Source organism: Rhamphochromis sp. 'chilingali' (assembly GCF_963969265.1).
Source record: "Rhamphochromis sp. 'chilingali' genome assembly, chromosome: 8".
In the NCBI taxonomy this organism is placed as follows: Eukaryota; Metazoa; Chordata; class Actinopteri; order Cichliformes; family Cichlidae; genus Rhamphochromis; species Rhamphochromis sp. 'chilingali'.
Genome location: NC_137935.1, coordinates 19,624,366 through 19,650,459, shown reverse-complemented (window position 1 = coordinate 19,650,459; position 26,094 = coordinate 19,624,366). Strand labels below are relative to the sequence as shown.

The window sequence follows — 26,094 nt, the reverse complement described above, 5'->3', positions numbered from 1 at the left end:
TCTGAAATATCTCCTTGACTCTGATAATCTGATGTGTGCTTTGCTGTGCCTAACAGGACCTTGGGCAAGCAGCGTATCGGCCAGCTTGATGGCGTCGATGATGGGTCGGAGAGTGATACCAGCATCTGCACCACCAGCACCACAACCACTACAGCCACGTCCTCTTCCACCACACATAAAAGCACTCCCAAGAGGAGAGGCAGAGAGAGACACACTGAGAAGGCCGACTCCCACGAGTCAAGCAAAGAGGCCGACAGCAGTGGCGGAGCAGTTAGTGGAAACACCCGAGAAGGCAGAAAAAATCAGAAGGAAAATTGTCTTCCACTCGGAGGTGGGGTCAAGTCCCAGCCGCAGAGTCAGGGTCAGGATCCTCTCGAGGCCCAGCTGTCCCTCAGCACAGACCTGCTTAAATCCGACTCTGACAACAACAACAGTGATGACTGTGGGAACATTTTGCCATCAGATATTATGGAGTTTGTCCTGAACACCCCCTCTATGTCATTGCCAGCTCTGGGTCAGCAGTCTGAGCCATCTTCTTCTGAGCTGCTGCTGGATGAGAGCTATGTTGGAGTGGATGTCAACAGACGTAAAGACATTCTGTTTGATGACTTCTCCGAGCCGCTGCCCAGTGCGGAAAGCGGAGGGGTCGTAGAGAGTAGTGTCAATAGCTCAATATCTGTGGAGGAGCCGTATCTTCCTTTGGAGCTGCCGTCTGACCTCTCTGTCCTGACCACACGCAGCCCGACTGTCAGCACCAGTCAGAACCACAGCGCTGGGAGTCTCATCTCAAATACCTCAGACCGCACCATGCTGGGCTTGAACTCGGACACAGAGACCATCAGCGGGGAAAAGAGTGGGGACAAAAAGAGAGCGGGGCCAGGCGTGTCACCATCAGAGAATCAGCATGATGGTACGTCGTTGGCAAACAGGGATACGCAGGTCTCAGAAGGTCATATGACTCCTGAGCAGTTTATTCCTAGCCCTGCTATTGGCCAGGTAGTTGAGGCACCAGCTAACCAGGATATTCCGAGGAGTTCTGGTACTCCCGGCTTGCCAAGTTCACCCTCGCTGCCTCTTCAGGGTCAGAAATACCTCCCGACTTCAGCGGCAGCAGCTGCAGGCAGCGCCAGTCCAGCACCAGGCCCAGGACCTTCCCAGGCTCAAGTGTCCAGCCCAGCAGTCATCAAACCAGGTCCTGATAAGCTTATTTTAGTCAATCAACAATTCCAGCCTTTCTATGTCCTCCAGACTGTCCCTAATGGTGTCACCCAAAAGATTAGTGCAACAGGAGTGATGGATTCTAGCTCGCCTGCAGTGCTAAGCTCCATGACACTTACCACGGGGTTAAATACTGGCTTGTCTTCAACCCAATCAATATTTCCTGCTGGGGGCAAAGTTCTGGGTACCATGCCTCACCCCTCTCAGATTCACACCTTCACAGGACCCACACAGACAGGCTTTCAGACAGGAATCCCTAGCACCACCTCAGGACTTCTCATTGGTTTGCCGTCTCAGTCCCACGACCAGTCCCAGATTCTGGTCTCGGAGGCCGGTCGACCACACGAGTTAGGTCCCAGTGTTGCCATAGTGTCGAGTCCGTCCTCTCTCACCTCTTCCCCGACTGTACTTGCCTCTGCTCATGGCAAGAAGAGGCCCATTTCTCGTCTTCTGCCAAGAAAAAGCAAAAAGTCAGGGCGCTCCCGTAACCAGCCCACTCTGGCCCCGTCTGAAGTAGGCCCTCCCAATATGACCCTCATCAACCTGTCTTCCCCTCAGATTACTGCAAGCATCCCCGGTCAACCTGGTGGCCTAGTTGAGTTAAGCACTCTCTCCACTTCTCAACGCAAGATGCCCAATATAATCAAGAGACCAAAATCCGGCGGGGTGATGTACTTAGATCCCACTACTCTCCTTCAGCAGAGGCTTTCTGGTACTGCCCAGCCTGGTATCCTGAGCCACGATTCCTCTGCTCATCTCCTACCTTGCTCAGTCTCTGGCTTGAACCCCAGCCAGTCAGTGTTAAATGTTGTGTCTGTTCCCCCTAGTGGCGCAGCTGGACTTCTTGCCCCAGGATCAGTATCACTCTCCACCCCTGTTCTCAGCTCAACTGAGATCACAGGGCAGATTAGCAACCTCCTTTTTAAAGCAAGTCCACACGCCCTGGGCCTGTCAGATCAGTCTGTGGTCCTTCAGTCAGCAGGAGGAGCTCCTCTGATGTCACAGCTAAGCTCCCCTGTTCAGACATCAATAGCTAGCAGCATCTGCGTCCTGCCCTCCCAACAGACTATCAGCATGGCTGTCAACCAGCAAGGAGAGACAGACGCCAGCAGTGTTCACTTACAACATCAGTCTCAACCCATTAACAGACCCCAGCTTGTGGACTCATGTGGAAACAGCACTGTTACTTTAGCTCCTGCTCCATCCACCCCTCTAAGTCCCACCAAGGGACGTGTTGTTGGAGTGTTCACGCAAACACGGACATCCATGCACTCCCAGAGCAGTAGAACAACTCCTATTTCCAAGTTATCAGAGCATATGCCACCTACCTCCACAGTAGTGTCAGCAGCAGCTGCAGTTTCAGGAGCAGAGAAAGGCAAACAGAAAGGGAAGAGGAGCAGGCAGAGTCTAGATGTAAGCAGCGGGAAGAAGCTTAAGGCCTCTCTGCCTGAGGAACATTTCAGCAACCCTGCAGGACAGCACCCATCCTCTAACCCAAGGTGAGACACTAACAGACCTGTGACTTGTAGCCAAGAAATCGTTTTTATGTTACTTTCACGTACCGTAATAATGGGAAGAAATTTCAATTTTGACTGTGTTCAGAATATTTGAAAAAATGTCTAAGTTTGGGATTCATTTCTTCGTGGAACGAATGGTTAAAGTATGTTGTGTTCTTCAGATGTCTCGCCTAAATGAATGTGGGCTTTGTGTGTTTGTTTTTTTGCACAGAATAGTTTTCAGTGTGTCTTCAGACACAGAAGTTAAATATCGTTAGCTTCATAGCATAAGTGCCTAAGTCATTGACTTAGTCAAATGACTTAGGCAATTATGCTATGAAGCTAACGATATGTCAACTGGACTGAACTTCTTTATTGATGATGGTTGCTCTATTTATCATAGCTATACTGTTTGACTTAACCACGTAACAGCTGTTCAAGCAACCCACTTTTGTTCAGTAAAATGCAAAAACACTCCAACCTTTCCCATCCTCTCCCCAACCAGCTCCAAAGAGCTGATCTCCTCTGAGCCAGTGGACACAGGAAAGCCACCGGAAAAGACGACCAACAAGAGGTATGAAGCATCGGTATTAATCACCTGTTTTCAAAATCGTCATACGGTATAGCTTTAATGTTTGGTTCGCATCTTTTCTAGTGTACTTGGTAAAAAGAAGACATCCGAAGGACACGTTTTACCAGGGAAAGTGGTGGGAAAAGACAAACCTCATGCAACTGGAGGAGCAGGCTCTCTTCCTGTGACCTCACCGCCCGACCAGGATGGCAACAGCAGGGATAACGGTTTAGACAGTAAACCCAAAAAGGGTATCATCTTTGAAATCTGCAGTGAGGACGGGTTCCACATCCGCTGTGAGAGTATTGAAGGTAAAAGAAAACAACTGATTGTAGCGCCTGCTTTGGCAAAACGAATTCAAATTTAAATTGCTTTTGTGATAAAAAATAAAAATGTTTTAATCAAGTCTGCAAAAACGAAACCACACACTGGGCATAAAATACCGACTGTTCCCCTACAGAGGCCTGGAAATCCCTCACTGATAAAGTGCAGGAAGCTCGCTCCAGTGCACGACTCAAAAAGCTCTCCTTTGAAGGTGAGGTGTAATTTTAAAAGTGTAGAAATAATAACTAGAGGTACTTTACATATATACTTGAATAAAGCCTCATGATGAAGGTGTTTCTCCGCTCCTTCCAGGTGTGAATGGACTGAGGATGCTCGGGGTCGTCCATGAGGCTGTAGTCTTCCTGTTGGAGCAGCTGTACGGCACCAGGCACTGTCGAAGCTATCGCTTCCGCTTCCACAAACCGGAGGAAACGGACGAACCTCCCATCAACCCCCACGGCTCAGCTCGTGCAGAAGTCCACCACAGGTCAGTATGGTACACACACACACCTTCTGACCATGAAATTGTAGAGCACGTGTCAGGAAACCAGAAGTCAATCGGAGCAGAAATGGCACTTTATATAATGCACACTGTTAATAAACCGTACAGATAACTGTTTCCAGGGATGCTGCTTTGCTTATTGAGATTCTTGTTTGTTCCACCAGGAGGTCAGTATTCGACATGTTCAATTTCTTGGCCTCAAAACATCGCCAACCTCCTGAGTATAGGCCGCAGGAAGACGATGATGATGAAGTGCAGCTCAGGACTGCCAGGTGAATAAAAACTCATTTTTTGTAAAAATGATTATGCTTTATTTAAAGAAAGAAATGTAATATTACATTCATAATTTTTTCCCTTCGCAGACGTGCCTCCATGGAGCTTCCACTTGCTGTGAGATTCAAACAGCTCAAGGCCACCTCGAAGGAGACTGTGGGAGTCTACAGGTTAGATCAGTGGTGTTAAATCTGTGTCATCATTTTTATTATTATCAGCTGTTTTTCAGTGCTCAGATAAATAACAGATAGCTGCCTGTTTAATTTTGAGAGCAGTCCACTGTTATGATCCTCCCGTCAGGTCTCCTATCCATGGCCGCGGCCTCTTCTGCAAGAAAACCATCGAAGCAGGAGAAATGGTCATCGAATACTCGGGGAACGTCATTCGGTCTGTGCTCACTGACAAACGGGAGAAATACTACGATGGGAAGGTGAGGACTTGAACGATTTCCGATGATTTCGTCATTTGCTTAACTCGATTATTTATACAAACTGTCCTCTCTCTCCTCAAAGGGCATTGGCTGCTACATGTTTCGCATCGATGACTACGAGGTGGTGGATGCCACGGTGCACGGCAACGCTGCCCGCTTCATCAACCACTCCTGCGAGCCCAACTGCTACTCCCGGGTGATCACCGTGGACGGCCAGAAGCACATCGTCATCTTCGCCTCGCGCCGCATCTACTGCGGGGAAGAGCTCACCTATGACTACAAGTTCCCCATCGAAGACGCCAGCAACAAGCTGCCGTGCAACTGCGGCGCAAAGAAGTGTCGCAAGTTCCTCAACTGATGCCCATACCTGAAGGACCTTAACGAGGACTGTTGAGCAAAAGCACCACAATGACCCGCAGCACGCGGGTTTGTGGCGATTTCATGCGTCTGGTCTATGATGGACCACAGCTGCGAGCAGGCCAGGAGCTCCGTCGGCGCCCTCCGCTGATGGTTTTGAGCACAGCAGGCTCAGCAGCTGTCGGTTGCACTGTATATGCAGGAAGGGCCATTTTTTGGGAGGACGCGCCATTTGTAGAAATACCAACATATTGTGCCTCCTTATGTCTCGCTTTCATTTGGCACTCAGAGGTGAGTCAGAAAGTCATGTCAGAAAGTTCCCCCTTCATAATTTATTTATATTTTTGTTTTTATGCATTGGCCCATCCTCCTTAATTTTCTAAATGTCTTGGTCTACTTGTGCTCAGATGTGAACACAGAAGGAAAAAAAAATATCAAAGAACTTGGTTCAATTTTACACCAAAGTGCAATTTGTTGAAGGGACTTTTACTAAAGGTAAAAATTAGAAAATTGTTAGAAATTCTTTTATTCTTCATGTTGATCTAAGTGTCAACTGTTATTGATGCACATCTCCCCGTCTGAATGTGCCTCGATGCCTTCAGAATTGTTGTGATTTTACTGGAACCTTCCCCTAATCTGACTTTTTGTTTTCCCAAAGAAGAAGAAGGAAAAAAAAGTGTGTAGGTGTGTACATTTAACACTGTAAATAGGAGCTGCTCGTGTATGGCAGCCTGATCAGAGCCGTACAGGTTGAAACACTAGGGGGAGCAGTCGCCACAGGAAGGAAGAGTGGAAATAACAAAGAAGGGAGAAAAAGATTTGTTTTTGTCAGTTTGTGTAAAGGATGATATCTGAGGTTGATACCATCTTAAAATTGACTTTCAGTCTGACAGCTTGGTAGCTACATGAAAGTGAGATGAAGCCTCTGGCCTGAGAGAGCGAGGCAGCTAGAGATTCTGGTGGACTGACAGCCGAGGGACCAGAGAAACCTACTGATGTGCTTGAGTAGACGTATTTATAATTGATTTTTCTTTATTTTTGTGGGATTGGGGCCTGTTTTCCAGACGCAGAGACGTCTGCAAGTTTGTGCATGCTGTTGTTGTTATCAAACTCGTTCGGGTAATCGTATAAGCTTGGACTTTTGAGTCACTTTCCAAATTACAGCAGCAAAGAGAACCAAACTTTTGCGCCCTTGAATTGAATTTTTCACTCGGCTTGTTTTCTTCTTGGCCTGTTGTGATAAACATACTGATAGAAAAGAGGAAAAAAATTATTTCTTTTTTATTTGTATTAAGTCTTCTAAAGTCTTGTCTCTTTGTCTTTTTATTATGGACAGGGAAATATCATGCTTGCTTTTAAAAAAAAAAAAATGTAAATAATGTATATTTTTCTACAAAAAAAACCTTAAAAGCACTCACTAGTGAATAGCACTTAATGATGGTATTTATATTTTTAAAAAATTGTATTTATTTTATTGCCATTTTTGTAGAAAATAGGGGTTTACAAACACTAATACTTGGTCTCTATGTTTTGTATCCCGCTGCCTTCCAGAGTTTTTTTTTTTTTTTTTTTTAATAATTGTTTTTGTTTTCTTTTTAAAATTCGTACCCTGAATGTTTTCTTTGATTCCAAAGACTGATGCTGGTCTATCTATGGCTTGGTCCCCATTTAAGTTCAGTCCACCAGTAGCTCTTTTATCTATCCTGGGCCGTTTGGTCAGAGCTGACATTTTTTTATTATTTTGTTGTTGTTGTTGTTGTTATTATTATTATTATTATTATTATTATTATTATTATTATTATTATTATTATTTTAATTGTTCCAGTCCTAGCTGACAGTATGGCAGTCATGTGAACTACTATTATGCACTTGAGAGAGAGAGTTTAGATTGTTGATCCATAGCCGACTTCTCCTCTCTCCAGCCTTATTGTCTCCACACCACATCAAACCGAGGATAGAGCCCTTATGGAGGCGATTCTATCAAAGTGGTTCGGTCACTAATGAGCCAAGGGTCGATAGGCTTGCAGCCGATTGGCAATATATGAAATATTTACATGTAAAAACCCCACAAAGATTCCCGTCAGTTTAAGGCGTTATGTCCTTGCAAAGACTTTGGCTATAATGAAGAGGTGCCTTTATTTTAATGCTACTTATAGCACTCATCATATCCGACTAGAGCCATTGTATACATTAAAAGAAGCATGGTGTTGTGGTGACTGCTCTTCAATGCTCACCAGCAGTCTGAGATCGTTCTTATACCTTCATCCAGTCTCCTCGTGGTTCACCTCAGTTCGTAAATGCCTCTTCTCTCTTAAAAGCTTTCACGTCCTAAACAGTATTTAAACAGAGAGTGACTGGTTCCACTGAGCAACTGAAGCCGATTGCTCCGTTTGTCCCTTTTAAGGAATTCGTCATCGTGACTTCATTGCCGCCTTTTAAGGTTGTTAGCGGCTCGCCCCTCAACCACCCTCTCATTTGGTTTTGTAAAAGTGAAGCTAAAATGGGTTGCACTTTAGCTGTGACACAGGCACTGAACAGGCGTAGGAAAAGCTCCCAATACTGAAACCAGAAGCACAGACCGTCTCTGAGTTTGTGCAACAGGCCCTGATATTTCAAATTTATGGATTGGTGTTGATGACTCCGACAGTGGTGTTTGAGGCTCTAGCAAAGTGCACTTGACTCTGTTTTTATTTACATTTTTTATTGTTTTACTTCAACAAAGTGAAGGCAGGGACCACACCAGCAGCCCTCTCCTTCCTGACGGTGTGGCGTGTACAAACCTCGGCTGCGCCTTTCCCACCGAGAGCCCTGACGCCTCCGCCGGCGGGCCAGCCGGGCGTACACAGTCCTACACTGACAACCGGGCTTGCTGGGTTCTGCTGCTAAAGGTCAACGATGAATGTATATTCTTCCTCCACATCACCCAACGTGGGTGGATGTTGATGCTTTGTCAGCTATATTCGTTTAGGGGTTTTTTTTGTTGCTTTTTTTTGTTTGTTTGGTTTTTGTTTGGTTTTTTTTTTTTTTTGTTAAGTTGTCGTGTCAGCAACCCCTGGTAGATGTGGAAGACATGTCGATACGACCTCAAAGCCAGGGAGCAGTTTCATTTCAGCACTGGGATTAACACTGAGGCGTAAAACAGCGGGCAGTGTTTTCTGTCTGTAGGACAACAGGTTAGCTCAAACAGTTCACGCTAGCGTCGGCCGGCGCCAAGGGCTCTGTCTACGACTCTCTCTTCACGAGAGCCACTTCTGCTTTTTTCAGGGTCAGAGTGTGTTTATTGACGACAAGTCATTTATTTCACCGTTTTTAAAATGGCATAGATACAAATAAGGAAGCTGTCTGCTGTTTCTTTGGTCTTCATTTTACCACGCCACACCAGTGGCACTTCTACGTCATTATCTGTAATTATAGTATAAATACTTAACAATATTATACGGAAACATGCATAGTAATTTCTTGTACTTTAGTATCTATACAATATATGGAATGGACAGACAAACTTAGTTACAGTAGCAAAAACAGCAGATTTATAATGGTTAATAGCAATGTTTCAATGTACTCTATAATGGTTTTGTGTTACAGTACTATCCGCTGAATCTAACGTGCATCACTCTTTTGTATATTGATATCCAGTACCAGTTTTGCTGTGCCTGTGAGCGCTCCTCCTCCGCAGCAGCAGGGAGCGTTGCAGTTCTTTTTGTTTTATTTCTGGAAAGGAACTTTTTTGGGGGAGGGGGGGGGGGGGGGTAGTTTCTTGTTTGTTTGTTTGTTTTTTGTTGTTTTTTTTTTAATGTGATGAGAAATGTAACTGTATTAATGTGGTTGTGAACTTCTTGAGGTCATCCATTTTTTCTGGTTGTTGTAGTGAATGTTTTTTCTTTTTTAATTTTCTTTTATTATTTTTTTAATTTAGTTTTTTTAATGTTTTAACAGGGACTTTTTAGACTGCTTACTTGATGCGGTAAAAATTAGGAGATGGGTTTGTGGAGGCTTACCAGGATTTTAAAGATACCACCAAAATGGCGTTTTTCTTTTAATTTAATTTTTTGTTTTGTTTGTTTTTGTTTGTTTGGTTTTTTTTGATCAGGTTTTTTTTTCACGTTGGAAACCTCTCTCGTCTCCCTGACCACCTCTTTATCTCTCTCTCCTATGAAGCTTTTGGTTGTACTTATCATGTACTGTTTTTTGTAGAAAGTCATAATGCTGATGTTGAAAACATTTAATTTATTTATTTCGTGCAACATCCACCCTGAATTGTTCTTTTACAAATCAAGGTTTTGGAGAGGTCAGACAAGTACTTAAATCTGTATTTGTAATTTTTCTGATTGTTTCACATGTATAGACGTTATCAGCCTAGGGTGGGTTGCGGTGTCGCAGTAGGACGTGGAAAAGAGGGATCACGAACGGGCTAGTTTGTTTCGCCTTGATTATCTGCCGTTGTCTTATCATTTTCTTCCCGCTCTCTGTAATAACGGTATTCACAGCAGTCATATTTTCTCCCATAAAACAGGCGATCTTTCTTTGTACACATCAACGAAATGAAGGAAAACCACCACCGTGAAAATAAACCACAAACTACTTGGTTGAATGTATAATTTGGAAACAAAGTTGTACATAAGTGTAAAAAGAAAAGTTTCTAATCATGTTTATTTTCTATGCACTTTTTTATTTAAGTGATAGTTTAAATAATAAACATGTCTCCTTTACTCCTCTGTCTCTCGCCTCATTTACTCAAATGTGATTTGTAAAGGATTGCACACTCTGGCTTTTATATACACTTTTCAGATCTCAATGGGGGGAAAAATCAGGTCTTTGCGGTGATATGGACTGGGTAATGTGTTAGGAACAAAAAGGATGCCACATTGTTTGATGGAAATGAAAATGATCAGTCCACAGAGGGCTGAAATCAAACACCCCGATAATCAAAGTGATTTTGTTCATTCTGCTGAGATTTAATTGCAGCAACTCAAAATGCTAATCGGTATTTTGTATGAACCCAGTGTGCTTTTATGCATGCCTGACAACATTAGGGCATGCTCCTAATGAGACGACATCACTGAGGTCCTGGAATTCTGAGACTGAAACAATGTCCCAAAGGTGTTGTGATGGATTAAGTCACTCAATGGTATCAATTCCTTGATTTTCCATGGATTGACTGCATACTCTCGCCACATGGTGGTGGGCATAGTTGTGCACCAGGGAGTGGGTCCTGTACAAAGTCGGACAATGTGTCCAAAGATTTCATCCTGATATCTAATGGCAGTCAGGATGCTATTGCCTGTAGAAGTCTGTGTGTCGTTGCATTGATATGCCTACCCGGACCTTCATGTTCAGCACCACCAAACTGATAGTGCTGAACAATGGTACAGACAACTTAATATTCTCCACAGCTTCTTCAGACCCTTGCTGTCCCATGAGCACAGATTGAACCTGCTCTCATCTGTGTAAAGCACAGGGTGCTAATGATTGGCTTGCTAATTCTGGTATTCAATGGCAAATGGCAGCCAGGCAGTGCCTGTGTGAGCACAGGCTGCACTAGAGGCTCTCAGGTCACATGAAGTCCAATTCTGATTGTTCGGTCAGATGTTCACACCAGTGGCTTGTTGAAGGCACTCTGGCAGTGCTCATCTGGTTCCTCCTGCAGAGGAGCAGATACTGGTCCAACTGATGGGTTGAAGGCCTTCTATGGCCCTGTCCATCTCCCCTAGAGTAACTCTCTGTTTCCTGTCATCTCCACCATGCTTCTGAGACTGTGCTGGGAGACACAGCCTATTGGCAAAGGCACATATTGATATGCCATCCTTGAGGACTACCTGTGCAACTTCTACAGGGTCCAGGTATCCCTTCATGCTACTACTAGTTACAGTGACTCTAGCCAAATACAAAAGTTGTAAAAGGACAATCATGAAAAATGTCAGTGGCCTCCAGCTGGAAAATCATTCCTGTTTTGGGGGTTGTCTCATTGCTGCCCCTCTAGTGCACCTGTTGTTAATTCCATTGACACCAAAGCAGCTGAAACTGATTAATAACCTCCACGGCTATTTAACTGACCAAATCAATATTCCAGAAATTTAACTGACTTGATGTAATAGTCTGATTAAATAGTGTTCGTTTCAGTTTGTTTGAGGAGTGTCACAAAAGTGCTGAATGACTAATACTACTTTATTCTCCTACAGTGAACATCAAGCTTGAATAATTTTGTACCTTCTGTGAGGTACCTAATTTTTCAGAGCAGACCTTTTAAAAAGTCCACCCACAGATCAGTAATCCCAAAGTGATTCCGTTTACTCCAATGTAACTTTGAGAATCTGCTTTGAACCACAGCAAATGCTTCATTGGTATAACTGCTGTTTACTAAAAAGGGTAACAAGCATCTATTTTGACCTCAAACTCAGAGTGAATTTGTGATCTTCCACTTTGAGCTCATCAGTGTATTCATTTTATAAGGATGAACCAGGTTGTTAATTTGGGCATTCCCAAAGGGTTTCTTAGCCCTCTAATGCAGGAGTGTCAAGCATACAGGGGCCAGAATTCCAGGGCAAAGTCTCCCAAGGCTCATAAAATCTGAAGTAAATGGATTGATTCTTATTTTGAGCTATTCTACTCTATCTTAGCACTCTATACAACGCGCCCCATTCACCAAGTCATACAAGCACTTTTTTCTAACATACACATTCATGCTCTGATAAATGGATCGGAGAGCAACTTCAGGTATGTATCTTGGCCATTACTATAGAAATTTCAGGGTGTTTTGTTTTTTCTTTTAGCTTTATATTAATAAAAAATCTTTTGTTTTAGAATTACAAGGCAGTCTGGGCAACGAGCTGCTGAAACTTTTCTTCAATTGAAACACCTTTTCTTACAATTTAAGCCCAAAGAGTCACACAAGAGTTTGACATCTCTGCTCAAGATGGTTTATTTTGAGTGTGTCCCTTTGAACCTCATATTGAGAGTTCCAGTGAACATTTGGACTTTGTCTCATCATCTGCTTAATTTGTCCTGAAACAACAAGGAAGCCATGAAACAGGTCCTCAGTCAATAGTCCAGGGGTGCCCCCGGCCTCTCGGCCTGGGGCTCGGTCACTCAGGCACGGCTGGCTGCCGGCGGAGCTCACGGGCGCGTCACTGCAACTCCCCCTGGCTTCTGCTCCGCGGCTGCTGAGTGACCCCTCATCTGGGGCTCTCCTCAGCTCTTTCTGGGACAGTGGCGCGGCTGCCCCTCTGTTGGTCTTCCTTGGTCTCTTGTGTTCTGGGGGCCTCTGGATGTCTGGAGTCTTGATCTCCTCCATACCTGCTTCATGCCCTGGAGGACGGGGCTGTGGCCCCCCCCACACCCTCTATCAGATCATTACATGAAGGAACCTTTTAAAAACAAGCATGTCCATGCTCACAGGTGTACACACGGGTGCTCACACACACAAACTACACCCTTTTTGGCTCCTACCTCAAAGCACACTGTGCACTGTCGATATTACGTGCTGCACAATAATGTTTAATATTTAGTATTTACTGTTATATTCCCATAGATCATCGTGATGTTGTTTATTGTATTGCTCTCCTTTTCTTCTGCTTGTTTTCTTTTTTCTTTCTCAACAGGTGATCCAGGTGATTGATATATGTATTTTTTTTTTGTCTGCTTATTTAGTTGGTTTTTGTTTTTTTGCCCTTTATCCCCCGTCCCTCTTCTCCGCTGTTTTTCCCCCCTCTTCCTTTCTCCCTTTTCTTTTCCTCATTCAAGTCTGTCAAATACTTATGGACATTATAGGTGTTACTTTAGTCCACTGTCTCATTCAGCTATGGGCATTAGAGCTAGAAAAAAAACAGAAGAAGAAGAAGAAGAAAAGCTGCAATGACATCATTAAAATTAGAGGCTGCGCTCATGTTTCGATAATTGTCCAATTGTTTGTTTGTTTTTGCTTAATTTATCTGTCATTTTAAACAGTGTGACTGTGACACATTTAACCCCAAACTAAAACTGTCCAACACCTTCACACTCTTACTGAAACTTCACCAGGACTCACTAAAAGCTACATTTGTCAGGTGGTCCAAATTAGGAGCAAATCCTCCGAGCAGCAGTTTATGGATTCTTACAGGAAATCGCTGTAGCAGACCCAGAATGTGCTGAATCTGGCGCTGCTAATTAAATACATGTCCCAACTTCAGTTGCAGCTCCGCAGGAGCCACTTAAACTCCTCTTCCTCCTCAGCAGTTCCTTTGACTTTGAGTCATCAGGGTGACTCAAATTCAAAGGAACTGCTGACCACCCCTCCTCACCATCTTCCCATAAAGACCCATGTGTTTTTGTTCTCGTGCTTGTTACAGCAAAATGCTTTGGAGGGTGTGCTTTCTCTGTGCTAACATAAGAGGTAACCACCATGATAATAAACAATAAAATATTGATACGTTAATAATAAATAAACAGAATTACACGAATCCCATTTTTACTTGTTTTCATTCGTCCTTTTCTTTGTTACTGCTGTGTTGATTTGCACTAGTTTTTGTGGGAAATGTGTTACGGCTTAAAGAAAGTACACTTTCCAAAGCGTTAAAGTGGAACGGTGTTATAGTGGTTAACGCTGTGACCTCACAGCAGGTTTGAACCCTGGCCTTTCTGAGTGGAGTCCTCCCTGAGCCTGCCAACTGTGAGGTTCCTCCCACAGTCCACAGATGAACATGTTGGTTTAATTGGTGATTCTAAATTGGCTGTGGATGAGGGTTAAATGAGGGGCTTGAAGTATATAGGGTAAAGTATGAATGTATGCCTAAATGTGACTTATATAAGGCACTTTGAGTGGTCAATATAATGAACAGATGACCAATAACACATGACATATTACATGGCGTCATTGTTTATTTAGCAAAAATGCAGAAGCAGAAATACTGAGTACACCCTGTGATTCAATAGCTTGTAGAACCACATTTGGCAGTAATAACTTGAAGTAATCATTTTCTGTGTGACTTTATCAGTCTCTTACATAGTTGTGGAGAAATTTTGGCCCACTCTTGAGGTTTGTCACATTCATTTAAGCACAGCTCTCTTTTAAGATCCCATCACAACATTTCAGTTGGGTTGAGCTCTGGACTTTGCAGCACCCTGATTCTTGTAGATTTGCTGCTGGGATCACGTGAAGGACCTAATTTCAGCCAAGCTTTATCTGTCAGACAGAGGAGTTCAAACCCAAACTCTCTCCCCTCCACCCCAAACACCTCATACCAACTGCTTGACATATCAGGTGTTTGTGCTGATATGCTGTGTTTGGTTTTCTCCAACTCAAGGGTTGTGCATTATGGCTAAACATCTTCACTACTCTCTCCTCTGTCCAAAGGACATTGTCCCAAAAGTCTTTTGGTTTGTAGTTTTGCAAACCAAAGGACTTTAACATTTAACATGAGCCCTGTCGAGTCTGAGCAGTATAGCCTGCTATTTACCCTCTTAGTTGTAATCTGATGTGTTTGATATTTCCACATTGTTTACGCATTTTGGCTTTGGTTTTGTTAAAGAAACCATGACAGGTTTTGGACTTGGTAGCTGGGGACTGGCCCACCAGGGCCTGGCCACTGCTCAGCACACAATCGACCCCCACAGTGTCGATTGTGGGTGGTGGGCCTGCAGGAGGTTGGGCCTATGTCCCCTTTTCGTGCTGTGCCCGGCTGGGCCCCATGGACTAAGGCTCGGCCCCCAGACACTCATCCTCGGGCACCCTCCCCGGCCCTGGCTTCGGGGCGAGGCCCTGGTAACCCTATCCCAGGCAGGGTGAACTGTTCCCTTGGTGTTCTACTCATAGAACACCAAGTCTTCTGAATCGCTCATTGTCTGGTACCTGACCCAGGACCAGTTTTCCGGGGGACCAGAAGCCCCCCGGAAAACATAGCCCCTGGGATCCCTGGGAGACACAAACCCCTCCACCAGGATAAAGTAGGGATTTGCGGAGGCGCGTTTGGTGTTGCCCCAGACAAGCTGGAATAGGTGGGTGGGGAGAGAGAGGTCTGGGTGTCTCTGCTTAGGCTGCTGCCCCCGTAACCTGGCCCTGGATAAGCGGAATAGGATGGATGGATGGATAATGACAAGTTGTAATATGTCATATATTGTTGTTCATGTGAGACTGTATATAACTACTTTTGAATGTATGTGCAACTTTTACTGCATTCTATCAAATAGTTTTTCAGGTATTTCACATGGACCAAAATGTTGACCCTCAAAGCGACACCACCATCCCTCTGCAAATGCAAAAGATCAAATACACCATTTATACCTATGTATTCACTTTGCTCGATGTGGAAGCTAACTGCACGTTGCTGAAAGGCTTCACTCTGTTTTCTCCACATAGATTCAGAGTGCTGTGGTCTCAAACTCTACCATGTCCAGTTCTGGCACAGGCTGAGTCCTTTCGGGGTCAGTGCTGCATGAAAACCGTGAAACATGTTGTTTTTACCCCTCTGGAAGCTGCAAAAAGTAACCAGCTCAAATTCCGCCTCCTTTTGCCAAAAGCATATTAAGACCTCTTCCCTTATCAACTAAACGCTACCAGCAAAGGATTACATGGGAAAAGAGGATTACTGTCAGAGTCTTGCTTGAGTGGAGGCCTGATATTAGAAGATGCTATCTGGATGGAGAAAATTACTTCACCTTGGAAGCAGATAATCACAGAGGAGGGAGACGAAAATCCGTGTATGTGTGCGTGCCCATCTGACTTCCTTGCATCACATTACACGTCCGTGTTTGCCTTTCTTTGAGGCTCTGTCTTTGTAGGCAGCAGCGTTTTTGTATAACGAAGCTTGAGGACAGCTTAGGTTCAGCTGCAGCAATGCATTCTGGGGACATTTGCTTCTTTTGACTGCAGCCCCTCTGAACTTTCTGTGGTTTTGCCTTGGAGAGTTTCCCCCAACACTGTTATGCAACATCCTAAACACTCCTCCGTTCATCACTCCCCTCACGCTGGTTTTGTCACTTGTTTTTCAGCTCCATTTTTCTCTTATTTGTGCTGGACTAACATCACATATTTTCCTCTGCATGTCTCCTCCACCCACGGCTCCTCCTCTCACACACACACACACCCACCCACCGCAGTTTCTAATTGGGCTTCATTACCATTTCCTTTCAGTTTTTCCCAGCAGGACTCTCTGACCAGGAGGAACAGCTTTCACTGGTCACACATATACGAACAACACCGTCGTCGTCGTCATCATCATCATCATCAGAAGCAGCAGAACTTCAAGACTTCAGCGCATCATCTGGTAAAGTTTTGAATCTTTCCTACAATTAAACAATGAAAGCTGCTTATCAGTGCTTTCATTTCACAGCAAAAAGCTCTTTTTCTCCACATATTGCATCATGTACTGCGCAGCTACAACTATGAGAGAGAATTACGCAGTAAAAATGCTCAAGTATCAAAAGAAGAAGTACACAGCTGCTACACAGTAGAATATAACACAGTTTTTATGTTGCTGTGTTTACAGTACTGGATTATTATCACAGAAAGGAGGTTTTCTTTATGCCTCAGCTTTATTTAAATCATTACAGACTGAATCTGGAGCTGTCTGACACTGTAGTACAGTAAAAATAAAACTATGACAATAACAATGGCAACATGCTGAATGAGTATAAATTAAATAACTAGAATTTGTGTCTACTGTCTCTACCTAGTTACAGTACTTCCCACTACGAGAGAGTCATAATAAAGCAGGCAGCTTTGCCTTTAACAGCCTGATACTGAGTTACAGTAAATGTGGATAACATCATCAAACTCCAGCTGGCCTGAAGGCAACGTGCCAGACTTTTTACCGAATGGCTGTGGTGCTGCAATAAAACCATTAAACTGCTCTGAAATGTTCATCTGAACCACCCAGGTAGCAAAACTTAAGTTTCCATCAGAGCTTCAGAGCAGTGAAGTGGATTGGATGGAAAAAAATGCTGATTGGATTTAAAAAAGTACAAAAACAAAGCGATTACAGTGCTGCTTTGGATAGTGTCTGCATGAAAAAAGGAAAAGATGGTAAGTCAGAGGACTGAGCGATCCTCTCCAGTGAACCTTGTGGTTCACATATTAGTGGCCTATAAACAGCAGATTGAGTTTTTTATTGAAACCATAAATGTTTCTAATCATCTGAGGGCTACTGAGGAGTGGCTGCAGACATCTGCTCATGTCTGTTCTCATGTCTGCTCTCTATTTCTGCCAAGAATGCAGAAATGTAACTCATGTAACTCAGTATCCCTCCTCCTCCTCCTCCTTTTTTTTTTTTTTTTTTTTTTTTTACAGTTTCTCTCTCTTGACTTTCTGCTTTTATCCCCCCTCGTCCTTCTTTCTGCCCTCTTCTCTCTGTTCCTGCAGCTGTTGTGAAGGTAACTTCCCATTAGGAGACCAACAAGACCCGACTTTTCTCATTATTGTCACACACCGCAAACTGCAGGTTTTCATTACTAAACCTGCTTTCAGACAGCTGTTAGCTTTCCTCCTCCTCCTGCTCTCAGGCAGAGGATCCAACAGTGCAGCTTTTTATCTCCTCTTCTTCTTTGATTGGATCCTGGATGAGAGAAAACCTGGCAGGAAAAGAAAGATAAAGCCTTTGAAGTGCTGCAGGACAAATATATATATTTTAAAAACATTCCACACTTTATACAGAGTAGTTAGCAGAGATTAGCACTTTGATAACCTGAGTGTCTGGACAGAGTCGTCTGAGGGCCGAGGCCGCTTGTGTTCAGGGACGGGCAGGAAGCAGAGGGAGAGAAAGAGAGAATTTGAGTGTTAGGTGTGACTGTAAGTTGTTTCTGAGTAGGCCAGCTGGTATTCAGCATGTCAACAAACTTTTATATGAAACATCTGTTTAGAATATTAATGTTTTGATTTGTAGAGCTCACTAATCTTTGCTAAATGAGTAGTTGAAGATGTTTTTTTCCACCTCCTGAGCTGGAAATTGTCTATGATGCCCATCATATCGCAGCCTGTGTCATACAAACGACCTGTTTAGAAATGACCGTTGCTGTAAATCTGTAAACTAGGCTGTTATGTAAATGCAAAGAGTTAAAATGACTTCCCTCTGGTCCGGTCTAACCTCCCTGCACCCTGCATGCTCATGTGGCTTTTTTGCACCGTATACATAAACATGCTCAATTAAGTGTTTTAATATTTTGTTATACAGCTGTGACTTTGTTTTCTGTCGTACATATGGGAACAAAAAAAATGTACTTTCTGATCAAACATGATATTTAGTTTGTTTGATAATCAGGTCCAACAAATCCCAAAGGGATTATTTTTATGATTGGAGCGCTGCCCGAAACGAATTCAGTGAAGCCCTCACCATCTTTACTCTAAATCTAAGACGCTGACATGTTGTCCATAAATCAAACTGTGAGGTGGTGAGTGGCAAAATATTATACTTTTTAACAAAAGCCTCTGTTTTGCATTATTGTTTATAATATTCAAGGTCATTACATTATATTGTTATTGAAGAAGATAGGGTGAAATAAGTTTGGAGCATGTAAATTACGTGTTCTATAGAGATATTCATGGAAACCTGATGTCTTTTACTTTTACTCTGTTTACAATTTGTTTTGTTGTTATTTGAGTTTTGTGACTGATATAAAACTGTCAATCAATCAGTTAGGTTGAGTTTTAAACGAGAGCTTCCACTCCGTAGAGGATGAGACTGTTTGAATCTACTTGACATATTTCTGTAAGTCTCTGTCAGAGCCTGTCTGACGAAAAAACTAATACATTTTTACTGTAAGGGCATAAATCGTGTGTAAATCACCCATTTGGTGTTTATGTATGCTGCAGTTTCCAGAAATTACATGCGCTCTTCATCCCTCTGTTATTTTCATAATGTTTTGTTTTATTTTAGTGGGAGTTGTGGTTTTCTTTTGTTTAGTCAGGTCAATATTTCCCATTGTCTGTAATGCAGTGTTGCTCGTGCACAGATCTGTTTGTGCTTGTTCATCTGTTTTTTTTCCATTTCTCGTTTTCTCTCAGCCTTGAGACTGCAATGACCTCACTCAGACTCTTGTCCCTGTTCCCCTCCCTCCTCGTCCTACAAGTCCATCTTTCCAACCAGTTAGAGGACAATAAGATCCCCCCCAGTCTGTGTACTGGCCACCCTGGTATCCCAGGCTCTCCTGGGGTTCATGGCAGTCCTGGTCAGCCAGGGAGAGATGGGAGGGATGGGAGGGATGCTGCTCCTGGGGAAAAGGGGGAGAGAGGGGAGAGAGGGGCCCCAGGTACGTACTTATATGGATTTGTTTGTGAGCATGTGATAAATCGGTGCAGGATTCTCATATTTGTGCACCTCCTCCTCCTCTCCAGGTGAGACAGGAATGCGAGGCCTGACTGGAGACAGGGGTGACCCTGGAGAAAAGGGGGAAAGGGGGCAGCCGGGCGAGTGTGCAGTGGCTCCTAAATCCGCCTTCAGTGTCAAACTCTCTCAGGGCCAAACCTCGCCCCTGAATGTGGGCGACGCAGTCCGCTTTGACACCATCCTGATCAATGAACAAGGCGACTACAACTCAGAGACGGGACGCTTCACCTGCAAAGTCCCTGGAGTCTACTACTTTGCCGTCCACGCCACGGTGTACCGCGCCAGCCTGCAGTTCGACCTGATGAAGAACGGACACGCTGTGGCTTCTTATTTTCAGTTTTATGGCAACTGGCCTAAACCAGCATCTCTTTCAGGCGGCTCCCTGCTTCACCTCATCCCCGGCGATCAGGTGTGGGTGCAGATGGCTCTCTCAGAGTACAATGGATTTTACTCCAGCACCAAGACAGACAGCAGCTTCACCGGCTTCTTGGTGTACTCGGACTGGAAAAACTCTGCTGTGTTTGCCTGACATGTGCCGCTTTTATTTCCTTACTGAGACATTCTGGACAGACAAGTGAATCATCCGTGACACGATACAGCTGTATTTGTGTAATAAATAAAGAACACACCAGGCAATGTAACCCGAATAGCACATGGTGTACTGAGGCGCACACAATGAACGGTACAGTTTACTCTGTGTCTGTTCTGCACTTTCAGCTTTTAAACTGCTGACAGTTAATTCTTCTAACAGATGTCAGGCCACAAATTCTCAAACAGCCTTTATGCCACTGTTCTATTGCATTTTGTTTTAGTGTCTACAGCTCTAACGCGAGACATTAATACATTTTTAGACTTTTGAAAACACACTAGACTGAAGTATGTCTCTGGCCATGAATGAAAGTGGATCAGGCATTAGGCTGGAGCTGCACAGTTAACTCCAAACAGGAAAGTTGAGACTCTTTCTTATAACATCCCTGCCTGATTTTAAGAGGGAAAAGAACTCAAATACTTCACTGAAGACAAAGTGCAAATGGAAAACAGTAAAACTACCCCTGATACTGCTATTTAAAAAAAGCAATGCATGAGAATGATTTGAAAAATATACTCTTATAAATGTGTTAAAAGCCCTCGTTCTGCTGTGGATGTAATCTAGTGTAAGATAATAGGGCTAGTAATAATTATAAATGAATGGAAAATCTGGAACCTGTTTTAACTACTTTATATACAGTCTATTCCCTCATTAATAGTTGCAAATAAATGTATGAGGTTGTGAGATGTTTCAAGAAGGTCAAAAATACAAAATAAAAGTTTTTTGGGTTTAGTATTCTTAACACAAGTAAACACAAAATGCTGTTTGAAAATGAAGATGTTTATTATAAAGAGGGGGAAAAATTCAGACCATCATGGCCCTGCGTGAAAAAGTGATTGCCCCCTAAACCTAATGACTGGTTGGGCCACTCTTAGCAGCAACAACTGCAATCAAGCATTTGTCATAGCTGGCAGTGAGTGTTTTTCAGCACTGTGCATTTTGGGCCACTCGTCTTTGCCACTTTAGAGGGTTTTCGAGCATTAACTGCATTTTTAAGGTCATGCCACAGCTTCTCAGTTGGATTCAGGTCAGGACTTTGACTAGGCCACAAGTCAAAGTTTTCATTTTGATTTTCATAAGCCATTCAGAGGTGAACTTGCTGGTGTGTTTTGAATCAATGTCCTGCTGCAGAACTCAAGTGCGCTTCAGTTTGAGGTCAGGAACAGACAGCTGGACACTCTCCATCAGGGTGTTTTGGTAGACAGCAGAATTTATGGTTGCATTTACCACAGCAAGTCTTCCAGGTCCTGAGGCAGCAAAACAGCTGCAGAACATCACACTGACACCACCATATTTTACTGTTGGTATGATGTTCGTTTTATACCAGATGTAATGGGACACAAACCTTCCAAAAAGTTACAATTTTGTCTTCCACAGAGTATTTTCCCAAACATCTGAAGGGATAATCAAGATGTTTTCTAGCAAAACTGAGACGAGCCTTTATCTTCCTTCAGCGTTGGAAATCTGCCCAGTCTCTTTCTCATAGTGGAGTCATGAACACTGACTATAACTGAGGCAAGTGAGGCATGCAATCCTTCAAATGTTGATCTGGGGTCTTTTGTGACCTCTTGGATGAGTCGTTGCTGTGCTCTCAGTGTAATTTTGGTCGGCCTGCCACTCCTGGGAGGCTCTGACTGTGGTTTGCTGGAGTCTCACAGCTTTAAAAATGACTTTACAACCCTTTCAGACTGAGAGATCGCAGTTACTTTGTTTCTCATTTGTTTGCAAATTTCCTTGAATCACAGCATGGCGTCTGGCTTTTGAGAATCTTGAAGTCTACTTCATTTCGTCAGGCAGGTCCTATTTAAGCAATTTCTTGTTTAAGAAAAGGTGTGGCAGGTGTGGCAGGATGTGGCTATAGAAATTGAACATAACTTTCCAAAGATGCGATACATACCACTTCATTTAGAAACTACATTTTGGGTTTACTTGTGTTGTCTTTGTCTAATATTTAAATGTGTTTGATGATCTGATACATTTAAGGGTGACAAACATACAAAAAAAGGAAATCAGGAGGGGGCAAACACTTTTTTTCACACGACTGTATATTTAAATTTAATGCATTTAATGTAACATCTTAATCTGAAAAGTAAAAACCAAATGTACTGAAGTCAAAATGTAGTGTTTCTCTAGTGTAAAGTTGCATAAAGTGCTTTCACATGGCATTTCTATGAATAATGCCCAAGTCCTTTGCTTTAATTCCCAAAGGCAGAAAACTGCTAAAGTAAATACCCAAATGAAAAAGGCTGGAAAATATTCATTTTCCACTGGATTCATGCTAGGTACCTCTGCCTAATGAGTTCACCAAACGCTCTAAGTACCCTGACAGATACACTACGAGCTGGTTGATGTTAGTCAGCATCTCTCTCTCCTCCCAACAATAATCGTGGGTGTGAATTAATCTCATGGTTTACTCAGATGAGCCGCTCCCTCTGTTTCTTGAGATCTGGGGCTGAACTGTTTATTTTCTCGAATAAACTCCGACAAGACCAGAGCTCGAGAAAGCCTTGTTAGATACACTCAGACATGATGAAATGCTATTCTCTTATTTCTCTGTCAAACCCCTATACAATATTAAGCTCCAGATGGGTCCTTCTAACTATTCCCGCTCGGGGAGGGAGAAGGATGCAATGAGTTAATAAGTTTTCCCTTGGCGTACGTCAGTTATTTCCATTAGTTCACAGCCTTCATCGCTATGTTGAGGCTTAGAATTGAGGGTAAAGCAGACAGTGACATCACTCACTAAAATACAGACTGGGCACTTCAGAAAAAGAAGATGAGAGTCTGACATTTGGATTAAGATGTAGCTGCAGATAAAGAAGCTACAAATCAAAGCACCCAAGAAGAAAGAAAAGATCTAAAATTAATTTTTGTCTGATTTTATTTGTTCATTGAAGTAAGGTCATGATTTACTCTTCCTCGTCAGTAGAAGCAGGACTGAATACACTTGTAGGAGGGAGGTGTAAAAGCAAAGAAGAGTAGAGGTAGGGAAGGTGGATGAGTTTAAATACCTGGTTTCAACCATTCAAAGCAATGACAGAGCACAGGAGAGGTAAAGAAGAGAGTGCAGGCAGGATGGAGCAGGTGGAGACTAGAGTCACAAGTAATTTGTAACAGAGAAATAGCAGCAAGAGTAAAAGAGAAGGTTTACAAGATGGTGCATGATTTGGAGACGGTGGCACTAACAAAAAGACAGGAGGCTGAGAAGGAGGTGGCAGAGCTGAAGATGTGACCACAACACACAGAGTGCAGGGACAGCTCAAGTGTAACAATTTGGAGACAATTAGAGAGGCAAGACTGAGACGGTTTGGACATGTGGAAAAAAGAGATACCAGATGTATTGGACAAAGGATGTTGAAGATGGAGCTACTTGGCAGGAGGAAAAGAAAAGGACAGAAGAGGATGTTGCATCTGCTGTGGCAACCCCTAAAGAGAGCAGCTGAAAAAAGAAGAAGAAGAAAAAGAAGAAACTAGTAACATGATTTTAGATTATATTATGCTACACTTTCAGTTTTGTCTTCTTACCCTCTTGTGTCCTATTCCCCTGATTACCCCCGTGTGTATTTATAGCCCTGCCATTCTTTTGCTCAAAGCTGCATATTTTGTCTAGAGCTGATGGAAACACTTCATCCAGCAGGGGGCAGTGTTGCACCGCTATTCAGCACCACTGCCTGCAAACTTCATAGTGTTGTTACTTCACAGTGTCTGGGCAGGACTCATGATTTCAGCCAGCAGTATTGACACTCCTGAGGTGCCTTTATGATGCGTTCAATAGAAGCTGCTGATGTTAAAATAGACCCACGCTGCACAGGAATGAACATTTTATTAGTTCAGTTTGTGACCCAGTAGCTACTCTCCATCATGTCACAAAGGGACTCCCTTAGTTACTAAACATTTCTTCTCATTTTAACAGAATGCACACTTGACAAGCTAGACAAGAGAAACAAGATACTTTATTTCCTGCTCCTGAAACACAAAAACACAATTAGAAACAATGAAATATTTTAAAATTGTAAACATCAGATTATTTAAGACAAAAACACTTGCATGCATGCATACAAATGTATCTATATTGATAGACGGGATCTATATTAGAGTAACTGTTATCATAAAACAAACCCACATCTGTGAAGCAGCTCAGACGTACTTTAGACAGATCAATACGTGAACCTCGCGATTCACTCTGTGCTCTTCTCTGTTCATTATGAATGTATGAAACCTGGTGTAACATTAGGACTCACTGTGAAAATGTGTGAGTACTAAATGGAGTTTTGAACTGGCTGCATGTCAGCATGTAGGCTGAATGATGATTCAACCGCCAGGAGAACTTCATATTTTCACCTGATAACATCCAGGAGTTTAATCAGAATCAGAATCAGAATACTTTATTAATCCCGAAGGAAATTAGGATGCAATTTATGAGTTTAAATTGCACCGGTGCTTCTCAAAAGTCTCCTGTCATGCTTCCTGTCATGGTGCAGTCTGTCTACCTTGTAAAGAAATTTAGAATTTAAATCGTGTTGTAGAGATTTTCAACTGTAACTGTAGGAGTGAACCATTGTTGTGTCTACACAATACAGAAAACTTAGCAAACAACCAGTTTTAAATTGTATCTTTAATCACGAATAGTATCTGAAAGTCATGCCCTCAAGAAATGGGAACTAAATCCAGCAAAGACCTGACACAGGATCTGAGAGCTGTATTTGACCCTTTGTTTGATCTACTATCTGCTCGATGAAGCCTCATCAGAAACGGTCTCAGTGGAAGGATAGTTGTCAAGAAGCGATTCTTAAGAAAGGGAAACAGGCAGAAAAGGTCTTGTCATGCTATGTTACACAAGAACTGGACTGAAAAATCAGTAGCAACGGGTCTGATGGAGTGATGAAACTTTCCAAATTTGAAAGTTTTGGTTCAAAGTGTCATCACTATGTGCAGAGGAGCTGAGGAGAGAGGTACAACAGTGAGTGTCTCCAGCCATCTGTAGCCACACTGGAGGCTCTGTCGTGGTTTGGACATCATTCGTGGAAATGTCTGTGAGATTGTGACTCTCCATGCAAAACCATTTGACTGTCAATGGTTTCACACTTGAACAAAACAATGATCCCAAACACACTGCTAGTGCAGTGAAACACACACAGTGGAGCACAGTCATCCATGGATTGGCCTCCCCAGAGCTGAACTTCAAAATTATTGACACAGTGTGGGATCATCTTGACAGATAACAGAACAAAACACAGCCAACATCCAAAGAAGAGCTTTGAATGTCCTTTAAGAAGCATGGAGAACTACTCCTGAAGACTACGTATATAAATTACAAAAAAAAAAAAACTGTCTAAGAGAGTTCAGGCTGTGTTGAATAATGAAGACAATCACACCAGTCTGCTCAGTCTCACATACTGTTTCAATAAATCACTACATCTGTTTTCCCTTTCCCCAGCAACATGTTAAGAAATAAGGAGTGTCTCAAGACTTTTGTACAGTACTGTAATCAGATCTTTTATGTCCCTCTTGACCAGAAAGTTTCAATGGGCATAGAAATAACAAACGATTTGGGTGTGTCCCGTCAAAGGGACTTGTACAAACACTTGTACTTTTCTTCACGCTGACATTATGGCCCATTTTCTGTTGATTAGTGTTTTTTAAAAATAGAAGCTGCATTACATTCACAGAGTCAGTGTTACAAATCATGGTCTGAATATTTCTTATAAGAACTACATTTAAATCAGCATCACTGCCTATTTTTGTTTTCAGTAGTCTTTCAGCCATAGCAAAAAGTAGCAAGTGCTTCTCTTTGGTTTAAAGCTCAAGGTATCACAGTACCACGAAGTATCAACAAAACTGCTGGATCTGCTACCATCCAGCTTCCTCCTTCAGTGGTTACCAGCTTCAGCCTCTGAGCTGCCCATACATCACAAACTCTGTTTATTAAAGGCTATCGGGATTAGTTGGATTCATTACAACAAATCTCTTAATTACAGTAGAGTGAGGGTTAGGATTGAGGCTGAGGCTAATGAGCTGCCCATTTCTTCCTTGTCTCTGCCAC

The 26,094-nt window shown here is 43.0% G+C and overlaps 2 protein-coding genes across 2 annotated transcripts in view; both read left to right on the top strand.

The window, feature by feature from the left end:
• The window catches only part of kmt2a (lysine (K)-specific methyltransferase 2A), a 39,030-nt gene extending 29,167 nt beyond the window's left edge, over positions 1–9,863 (top strand). Inside the window, exons 26-34 of the mRNA XM_080888809.1 lie at positions 57–2,717; positions 3,220–3,288; positions 3,370–3,596; positions 3,746–3,820; positions 3,922–4,096; positions 4,276–4,383; positions 4,474–4,554; positions 4,685–4,814; positions 4,897–9,863. Of these exons, the coding sequence (XP_080744935.1) occupies positions 57–2,717; positions 3,220–3,288; positions 3,370–3,596; positions 3,746–3,820; positions 3,922–4,096; positions 4,276–4,383; positions 4,474–4,554; positions 4,685–4,814; positions 4,897–5,172 (3,802 nt within the window). The 3' untranslated portion in view covers positions 5,173–9,863. The remainder of the gene's footprint in view (positions 1–56; positions 2,718–3,219; positions 3,289–3,369; positions 3,597–3,745; positions 3,821–3,921; positions 4,097–4,275; positions 4,384–4,473; positions 4,555–4,684; positions 4,815–4,896) is intronic.
• Positions 9,864–16,274: 6,411 nt separating this feature from the next.
• c1qtnf5 (C1q and TNF related 5) lies at positions 16,275–22,109 on the top strand. The gene is made up of 3 exons (XM_080889633.1): positions 16,275–16,408; positions 19,141–19,385; positions 19,471–22,109. The coding sequence occupies exons 2-3, from the start codon at positions 19,154–19,156 to the stop codon at positions 19,989–19,991; spliced, it is 753 nt and encodes a 250-aa protein (XP_080745759.1). The 5' UTR covers positions 16,275–16,408; positions 19,141–19,153; the 3' UTR covers positions 19,992–22,109.
• The last annotated feature ends 3,985 nt before the right edge of the window (positions 22,110–26,094 follow it).